Below are 9,955 nucleotides of genomic sequence, written 5' to 3' on the forward strand. Positions count from 1 at the left end.
GGCCGGAGCCGCGGCGGAGCCGGGAGCGCGGTGCCCGGCGCGGCCTCAGGGCACAGGGACCCCCGCGGGCCCGCTGGCACGGGACGCGCCCCCATTCCTGTTGATGCAGCGCCCCCTGCGGGGCGGGTGGCGGCGGCAGCGCCGGGCAGTGGAGCAGCTCCGTGCCCTCTCCAGGCGCGGCGCCTCGGCGGGGCGGGAAGAGCTCAGCTCCTCCGAGCTGCGCCGCCAGGCCTCCGGCGCCCGCCGTCGCGCCGCACCGGCCCCGCGGGGCTTCCGCACAGGGGAGGTGACTGGAGGCGCGGAGGGCAGGCGCCGGCGTCCCCCCGCGCTGGCACGGGGCCGAACTGCGCCGAGGCGAGCGGGCAGCGCTGGGAAGGAGGAGGAGAAATCGCCGCTGAGGGCGAGGGAGTGCGCCGCGTGCTCACTGGAGAGCACCGGCTGGCAAAATGAGCAGAGTCCGACCACCATGCCGGGGCTCCTGGAACCCCAGACGCGCTCCGCAGAGCCGCGGCCACCCGTGCCCCGGCAATGTTGGCGCCCCGCCCCCACGCAGCCCCGGACGCGGCGGCTCGGAGCGACCTTCCCGCAGCCCGGGGCGGGGCGCGCCCGGCGCGCCGCGGCATTCCCGCCCTGCCGCCGCCTGGCCGCGCGCCGCATGCAAATGAGGGCTCTCCTCATTGGGCCGCACCGGGAGCCCTTTGAAAGGGCGCCCGGCGATTGGCCGCGCAGCAGCTTTAACGCACACGGGAGAATCTCCCCCCCCGCCTTTATTTTTTTTTTTTTTTTTGCCGCTAATGTGTGATGCGTTCCTCTCAGACGATGTGTAACTCTGCGCGCCGGTTACTACAGATTAAGTAGTTCCCAGCCCCCCGCCCTCCCTGTGTCCGCCCGTGCGGTGGGGCGGGCTAGGGCGCTGCAGTCACGGCCGCCGCCCCGCGGGGGCTCCGGCGCAGAGGGGAGGGGGCGGCGGGGACGTCGGGGAGAGGTGTTTCCCCCCTCCCCCGCGGAGGGATATTCTCGGCGCTCTCGCCGCACTCTGCCCGCACCAAAATATTGGGAGTTAAGAGGCGGCTCGGCGGCGCCGCCGGCTCAGAAGCGCGCGGGCAGCTCGGCGGCGGCGCGGTCTGTCCTCCGCCCGCCACGGCTCCACTGCGGCGCCCAGCCCGCTCCTGCCACAGCGGCCCCCGCAGGGGCGGGCTCCACGCGCGGAGCCGAAGCCCCCGGACTTGTCTGCCTCCGCGGAGAGCTATAGTTCTGCCTGTGCCTGCCTGCGCCCCGAGCGGCTTTCGCCGGGTGGAAGAAGAAACGCGGGAGCGGCGCGTTCGCTGATTGCGTTTCTCCGGAGGACTTTGTGCGACCGACACTTGGACTACTGCCGGCGGGGACGGACCCCCAAGGACTTCGTGGGTTCCCGCTCCCGGCCGAAGAAGGAGCCGCGCAGAAGCTTTCGGCGGCCCGCCGCCCTCCGCCGGCTCCGGAGAGAGGAGAGCCGCGCCGAGCCGAGAGGACGCCGGCGGAGCTGCCGCGGGGAACTAACTCGACGTTTTTTTCCCCTCCTCGGAAGATGTTGCTTTCCAAGTTCGGCTCGCTGGCGCACATCTGCAGCCCCAGCATGGACCACTTGCCGGTGAAGATCCTCCAGCCAGGTACGAGGCTGGGGTGTCCCTGCCAGCGCCGCGCCGGAGGGGCGCGGGCCGGCCCTGCGTTACCAGGGCGTTGGGCTCGGCGTCTCGCAACTCCCGGAGCTGCGTTTATATATTTTTAAATTTTTTTTAACAGAAAAATATTGTTTTAATGAAGCCTTGGTCGGAATCAGGGCAGCGCACACAGTATGGTTCTGCTGGGCAGAGCGTTTGTGGGCATTTTTTTACATTATTTATTATTTTTATCATGATTACTATTATTATTATTCGGGTGCAGCGCGGTTGCGGACATTAACGCGGGTTTTTCCCTCTTGTTTACGCAGTGAAAGTGGAGAAGGAGCCCTTTGATAAAGTCTACCAGGTGGGCTCCGTGCTGGGCAGCGGGGGCTTCGGCACCGTGTACGCAGGGAACAGGATCGCCGACGGGCTGCCGGTGAGGCGCGGGGCTCCCGGGCGGGGGCGGCGGGCGGGAGCGTGGCGCGGGAAGCGGCGGGCGCGGCCGGCCCGGCCCTCGGCGGCGGGGCGCAGGCTGAGCCCGCCCCGCCGCTCACGGCGCCTCCGTTCTCCGCACTCCGCAGGTCGCCGTGAAGCATGTGGTGAAGGAGCGGGTGACCGAGTGGGGCACCATTGTAAGTACCCAGGGGGGCTCCGGGGGTGCCGCGGGGCTCCGCCGCGGTGAGGCCATTGTGTGGGCGGTGGGGCCCGCCCCGCTGGCGCGGCCTCTGCGTCGGGAGGGAATTTGGCGGGGGTTCGCCGCCGCAGCGCCGCGCCCGCCCCTCGGACTGCGGCAGCGGCAGAGGGGGCCCGCCGGCCGCGCCCTCCTCCCCGCCCTGCGCGCCCTCCCCGCCTCCCTCCCCTCAGCGCGGGGGTGCCCCGGGCCGCGCCACCCCCCCGCTAACCCGCGCCCCTTTTTTTGCCCAGAGCGGCATCATGGTGCCCCTGGAGATCGTCCTTCTCAAGAAGGTGGGCTCCGGCTTCAGAGGGGTCATCAAGCTGCTAGACTGGTACGAGCGGCCCGACGGGTACCTGATTATCATGGAGCGGCCCGAGCTGGTGAAGGACCTGTTCGACTTCATCACGGAGAAGGGTGCCCTGGACGAGGAGACGGCCCGCGGGTTCTTCCGGCAGGTGCTGGAGGCGGTGCGCCACTGCTACGGCTGCGGCGTGGTGCACCGGGACATCAAGGACGAGAACCTGCTGGTTGACCTCCGCACGGGCGAGCTGAAGCTCATTGATTTTGGCTCAGGGGCCCTCCTCAAGGATACAGTCTATACCGATTTCGACGGTACGTGCCTCCCACCCTTCCCGTGCCCCTCCCGGGGTGATGCCCTCCCCAGAGCTGCCGCTTAGCCCCCTTCCAGTGACCAGTCACAGCAAGCAGAGCCCCTGGTGCAGGGGTTCATATCAGGTCTATCGGTAATGGAAACCCGTGGACCCGAAGCCGCTTAGGGGTGTTCAGTTGCGTAGGAAAGAAGCGATTCCAGGCAGTGACGCAGCAGTTTATGTTTCCCTGTCTTGGAAAAAGCGGGGTTTTTTTCCTAGAGGGCGATCTGTTTACATGGAGGTTTTGCCAGTGTCGGATGTTTCCATGTGTGGATATGCAGTTTTTATATGCGGTGGTTTTTTTTAACTTGGAGTGGTGCCTCCCCCGCTCCCATTCTGCCAGTGTCCTGGAAATCCCGCATTGCAGATTTTAAAGCGATGGGGACAAATGCACTCCCTCGAAATGACTTGCCACAGCGTCTGGGGTCGATGCTTTAGAGGTGGGAAAGCTGAACACAAGCCAGCGTGTGATCAGAGGGAGCGTTTCCCCCAGTCCTTGGAGTAGCACTGATGTAACGCCGGGGTCCCGCTCCCCCCGCCCCAGCTGCCGCGCTCACATCTGTTTGTTGTGAAACCCGAAGCCCTGCCGCACGTGACCCTCGCATCACCAATTCCCCGTTTTGTTTGGTATCCAAGGAGCCCTCGGACACTGGAGGGAGGAGGAGAAGGGGGGCGAGTTGGGAAAAGCTGCCGCATAGAGGCCCCGGGGGGAGCCCTTAAAAACATAGAAATCGTAAGCGGCCCTATTTTGTTTACTGCCCTGTGGAATTGGATAAAGCAGATTAGCCCCGTGTAATGCGGGCAGACCTGAGTTTCACCTTCTTGTCGCCCTCTCCTCCTCCCTGCCAGCCCCCTTTGTCCTTTTGTGTCTATTTTTGGTGTGATGCTGCAGACGCCACGTGGTCAGTGAAAGGGAGCTTGCCTCAGTAAACAGTCAGCTGATGGGGCTGTGTTATTCCTTGCAACAAAATAGAACAACCGGATGGGCCAAGTCTGTTGATGGTGTAACCCTGCAGATGACCTGAAATTACACTGCTAATGGCTTTGGCTTGTGAAAAATTTAAAGCTGTTTAGTTTTCTGGGTTTGGTGTTGATTTTCTGTGGGTTTTATTTTTTTGTTGTTGTTGTTTTTTGAAATTCCTAAATGTCAAGTTTTTGAATTTACCTTAGCTCTGTCAGAAGGAGCTGAATAATGGGGAAACACTTTAAACCTTTAACTCTAATTCTGTTGTGGTTTTTTTTTTTCTTTCAGGAACGAGAGTATACAGCCCTCCAGAGTGGATCAGATACCACAGATACCATGGGCGGTCAGCAACAGTATGGTCTCTGGGAGTGCTGTTATATGACATGGTTTGTGGAGACATCCCTTTTGAGCAAGATGAAGAAATCTTGAGGGGGCGATTATACTTCAGGAGAAGAATTTCACCTGGTAAGTTCTGCAGAAGTCCATTTGGTTTTTTTGTTTTGGGTTTTTTTTTTTTTTAATGGTCTTGTACTCATGAGCTTGTGTGGGTGGATTTTTGTAACTGAGGATTGTCATTTTTTTACTTTTTTAGTCTAATATGGCTTTCCTTTTTTGTTATAGAATGTCAACAGCTGATCAAATGGTGCCTTTCACTGAGGCCTTCAGACAGACCAACACTTGAGCAGATTTTTGACCATCAATGGATGCACAAATCTGAAGTAGTGAAGTCTGAGGACTGTGACATAAGGCTACGGACCCTTGATACTGATGTATCTAGCACAAGTTCAAGTAATGAGAGTCTGTGAATTACTAAGGACCTCGCACTGGGAGGGGGAGCCTCAAGCAGAAAGACCACAGTGCTGCTGCCAATACATAGGAGGGGCTAGAAAAATGCATTCATTATTCTGTAGTTGAATCTTTGTCTGAGGGACTTGATTTTGTTTTCCCCCTTTGCTGGTTTCTGCTTTGGAATGAGAGATTTCCTTTGGAAACGCTGATGTTTGGGAGTTGCAGGCCAGTACTTAGTCAAAGACTGACCTTATTAAGAAAGCAGTGACCTCTTGAATACATGGTAAACTTTTTTGCTCTCATAGAGCCTGGACTAGATTTTATTTGCTTTTGAGTGCCTTTTTGAAAGCTGCTTCAGTGGGACTTTCTTTTTTGAGCTGTCTATGTCCAAAGAAGATCCAGTTCATTATAGGAATTTGCTCCCTTTAGACTCAGTGCTGGAGGAAGCAGCTCCTATGATGCATTGGAGAACCTGTTCGGTGATTGAATGAAGTAGTCCCATCCACTGGTGATGGAATACTTGAACACAGACATTTCACTCCTGCCCCCTGCCCTTTACAAATCCAACCCACCTCTGCTGCTCAAAATATTTCCTATAGCCTGCACAGAAATATGAACAGGTATATCGGCTTCTTTATCAGAAACATTTATTCATGTTCCTTTTATCATCTCTACCATTGGGCATGAGAAGCCCCTTTCTCAACTCCCCCCGGCCTTTTGTCACCCTGCGAGTCTTAAAGTATGTATGGGCATGTTGAATGCACAATCAATGCAATATTCAAGGACTTCTACTTTTTTTTTCCATACCTGTATAATGTGTTTATGTAAACTTGTTTTTTCCCGTGTACTATACAGTTATTTATTGTTTGGATTTTAGAAGACCTCCCACAGTTTTCAACTGTGGCTATTTATTTGGTTAATTTATTTGGTTAGAGTTATTCAACACTGTGCTTTCCCCTCCTTCTCCCCATGGGAATTCTAGTGGTTTGCCCATGGCACTTTTTTTTCTGCATTCCTGTCAACTTTTGGTTACAAAAAAATAAAAATAAAAAAAATTTCTGACCTTACCAGTTTTTTGTTGGAAGATGGGAAATTGTTGTACAAAGTCTAATTTAAGGGAAATAGAATGACTTTTAAAAGTTAGTATGCCTTTTGTCTGGTATTATTGTACCAGAAGTGTAAAGTAATGCTGTTTGGAAGGGTTTTAAATTATTGACATTGTACAGTCTCCGTGCATTGGCTCTGGAAGGTAGAGTGGCAGAGTCATAAACCTTAATTTATTTTAATAGCTGTGTTTCTGTGATCTGGTTGCATTTATGCAGCTTGGATTTGGATTTTTTTTCTTCTGTTTAACGGTGTGAAATGTATGGAGATCATATTTTTTATACAGGTATTTCAATTAAACTTTTTTGTATATAACAGTTCTGTGTTTGTGTACTTACTTTTACCTTCATTGTTACTTGTGATGAGCTGGGAAACACACTCTGTTACCATCTCAACCCTTGTTAGAGGCCTGCAGCAGCTGAGGCAGAGTTAGGAGAAGGTCTATGCCACTAAGCAGTGACCATTTTTAAAGAATTAAGCAATCCCTCACCTGAGCTCTATCTGCTCCTCAATCACTGTGTTTGATGTTGGACTGAGGAAGGAGTACAATACAACAGCACTAATGGCCTACATAAAAGGGAATTGGCCCTGTAATTGTGGGACTTTTACCTCTGTAAACACTGAATATCAGTGTACTTGTCCTTAAGTATAACAAGGAAGGGGTTCTGTAGCTGCTGGTGGTTACTGTTTTCACAGTTGATATGTTTACTTTCCATTACATTCAGTTTCCTTCTTCCCACTTACACCTTCCTTCTCGGGCTGGGTGAGGACTTCTGGTAAAGGGACTGCATTCTTGGGGATCAGGGTGATTGCTTTCCTTCAACTCCTAGATTATCAAAGACGGGTGTGTCTGTCACTTGATAGAGTATGATACAGGGGAGCATGTGCCATTCTCGCCTACAGCAAAGGACAAGAGAAATGTCCTCAGCATTTATCCTCACATTTATCCTCAAGTCCTGCAGATTAACGATTTCATCCTCGTTTCTCTGTAGCCAGACTTACCTGACTTGGTCTTGTTGCGGGGGCGGTAGTGATTTCAAGGTTTAACTACTGCAGAGGGATCTACGAGGTATATTTAAGGATGTGTTCAGTCATTAAAGGAGCTTTGTAGTTGTCACAGTAAAAGGCTAGGCTTAGAATCTTAGTTTCATGTTATTTCCCTTTCTGGGGATCTTTCTGCCAGCTCATCTGCTATTATTTTTGGTTCCCCGTGGGTAATAGCTCACTGGCATCACATCAAGCTCCTGATGCTAACTAGTTTAGACTCAAAATGCCAATAAATAGCAGGAGGTAAATCTGAAGAAAAAAGACCATTTTTAGTGTGTGCCGTTTTCTGATGACACAGAGGGAAGGTGTGTAGCCTTTTCTTGGCCATAAAAAGGAAGGTCACATTAATTCAGTTGGGGAATAAAGCCCTAACCACACTTCTGTCCATCAATTTATTTTCTATATTTTCTGATTTTGTTCCTTTTTTATTTTAGACTTCTTTATCCAGTTTTTAATGAAAATCTGTATAAATGCTAAACCTAGTCCCTGAAAAACTCAGTTCCCTATTGTTGGAACTCTTCACTGAAATAAAAGATTGCTTAGAAAAAAATCACAGTGTCATATGAGAGGAACACTTAGAGTGAATGTTTAGAGTTTTGCTTTGGAATGAGAATTCCTTTTGCTTAAGAAGTGAGGATTCAGGTATGCTACAGGAGAGATGATCCCAGCACCTAGTGCCCTTCTTTAGGGAAACATGTTTCTAACCACAAGAGGTCCCTGGAGAAATTCCAGTAGCTGACAGTAATTAACATCTTCCACTCCAGTGACTTCACATGTTCACAGCTGTTCAGAGGGATGGCAGCAGGGCTGTATGGGTGAGCTTCAAAGGGCTACCAGAAAAGCGATTCTAAAAACACATTTGTAAAGCTATTGTTGATTGCTGAGCCAGGGACTTTCAACATTTCCACAAGAGCTGATGTTACTTTCCTTAGCTTCACTGAGAATCAGGGTTGAAACGCTCTGTTTTGAAACATAAAAACTATGTTTTCACCTTTTGCTACTGAGGCAAAATGCATTAAAAGGATAAAGGTCAAAAGGACACGGGCACGAGTGCTGACTCCCCTCTGGGATTAGCTCAACATAAAAGGTGCACTTTCAGTGCTGCACAGGCAGCTTTGCTTGTGAAACTCCCCTGCACACTAATAGAAGCCATGTGGCTGAAACACCATATTCTGAAAGTAATGATTTGTAAAAATAGCTTTTCATTACAGTTGAAAGTTGGAAAATGATGTGTTAATACAGTTCCATTAGCTGAGTGTTTCTGCCAAAATGAGCAAGTCTGTGACAGCTCTTGGTTTCTCCTGTGCTTCTATCTGATATTAATGCCATTAAATGTTATTTCTCTGGGATCCTCCTCTTCATACTCTCTCCCCACTAGGTTGGTTTTCCACAGCACAAAGCTTGAAAAGTAAAATTCAGCAGGTCATCCAAAACACTATAGTTTAAATCAGGGCCTGTTTTAATCTTGAAAAATTGATTTAACACTACTCATACCTATGCATGTATGTATGCTACTGGCTTCATAATAGATATTTAAAATAAATTCTAGTGCTGAAATATCTTTAACAATGTAGTGTTTTGTGTAATTCATATCCTGAGTAAAGCTCATTTCCCTGAGTGCATAAGCATACACTGTCTTCTTTTTTTTTTTCTCTCTTTTTGTTAATTGACCTTATATTTCCTGAAGCAGCTGAATAAGAGCCCTTTGAAAATAACTATCAAAAGATGTTAGGAAGATTGACTAGGGTGTGTTCCCACCAAACACTGTTCTATGGTTCTCAGTGGTTTAGTGACCTCTGTTGGTGAAATTAAAGTACATGTTCCAAAAATAATGATGCGTAAATTGGGGAGATTTTAAAGCACTGCTGGTTGATATGTTTAGATATGAGTGAGTATGGCTGATACTTAATTATCCCATAATGCTTGAAGGGATATTTCACTAAAAGTGAAAAATTTTAAATTGCTACAAATGCAAAAATCTCAATAAAAATGGGGAGAGGGGATTATGTATTCAAAAGATTGTCAAATCTGCATCTGATGTCTCAGTGCTAACCTGCCTGGTGTGCCCCAGTCACCTACATGACTCTTGGCATGAGCATTTACAGCCATATTAGCCCTCATTCTTCCACTTCATTTCAGCAACCATGAGAGTCACTTGTCTTCTGGCATGCAGATGGGCAATAATTCTCAGTGGTGTAACAACAGAATGTTGTGGCCCTATCAGCCTCATATTAGTGGAATTTTTTCTACTAACAGCAGTGATGCCACAATTCGTAGCAGAGGTCAAGATGGCAGCGTTTTACTTTCATTGCAATACAATTTTTGATACTGCCCCAAAATTTTCTCTGCTTGTAAATTTGCAATTACTGACTTTCATGTGATTTAAAAATTTAATTTGTTTTTGCCTACAGCATTTCTTTAGGTAGCTGATTTGCCAGAGACGTAATAAGGTTTGATTATATTGCAGAACTACTGAACAAAGTGATAAGGAGGCCACAAATCCATGCAACTAAAAATTAATTTTCATCTGAATAAGAGAAGATTCCTAATTATTTTCAGAGAAAGTTTGTCTCATAACTGGTGAATTTGTGTTATCATTAAAAAATGGGTCCGCATAGACATGCTAGCTCTTTTTTTGATGAAGAGAAGTGACTAGAGAACTCCAGAGCTGAGGTGTAACTCAAGGCAAAATGAGGAGCAGAAAATGCATCCATTAAATTCTTGCAGATATTTTGTTAGCTTGCAATTCCACCCCTTTTCTTCCAACAAATTTAAAAGGTATTCAATCTTTCTGTCCTTTACTGCTCGTAATTATTATTTGTGATACAGCCTGGCACACTCAAGTTTTAAGAAACATTAAGTGGTTTGCCATACTCTGATAAAATCGGCATTTTTATATCTCAGATGCTGGGATTTCCTTTTCCTTAAAATGCTGTGAAGGAAATTACTTGCCTGCGGAAACATTCTGCTTACATAATAATATAAATTCAATATAGGTCTCAGATTAGCTGTGTTTAAGCTCTAATTAATATGGTCTTAGTAAGAACGTTATCTATTATGGCTAATACTCTGCTAATTGACTCCA

The 9,955-nt window shown here is 49.3% G+C and overlaps 1 protein-coding gene across 1 annotated transcript; it reads left to right on the forward strand.

Annotated features, from left to right (window-relative positions):
- The first annotated feature begins 1,039 nt into the window (after window positions 1-1,039).
- PIM3 (Pim-3 proto-oncogene, serine/threonine kinase) lies at window positions 1,040-6,140 on the forward strand. The gene is made up of 6 exons (XM_005481916.4): window positions 1,040-1,646; window positions 1,967-2,076; window positions 2,222-2,272; window positions 2,565-2,928; window positions 4,219-4,395; window positions 4,552-6,140. Exons 1-6 carry the CDS (start codon window positions 1,565-1,567, stop codon window positions 4,734-4,736), a joined length of 969 nt encoding a protein of 322 aa, XP_005481973.1. The 5' UTR covers window positions 1,040-1,564; the 3' UTR covers window positions 4,737-6,140.
- The last annotated feature ends 3,815 nt before the right edge of the window (window positions 6,141-9,955 follow it).

This window comes from Zonotrichia albicollis, chromosome 4 (genome assembly GCF_047830755.1).
Source record: "Zonotrichia albicollis isolate bZonAlb1 chromosome 4, bZonAlb1.hap1, whole genome shotgun sequence".
NCBI lineage: Eukaryota > Metazoa > Chordata > Aves > Passeriformes > Passerellidae > Zonotrichia > Zonotrichia albicollis.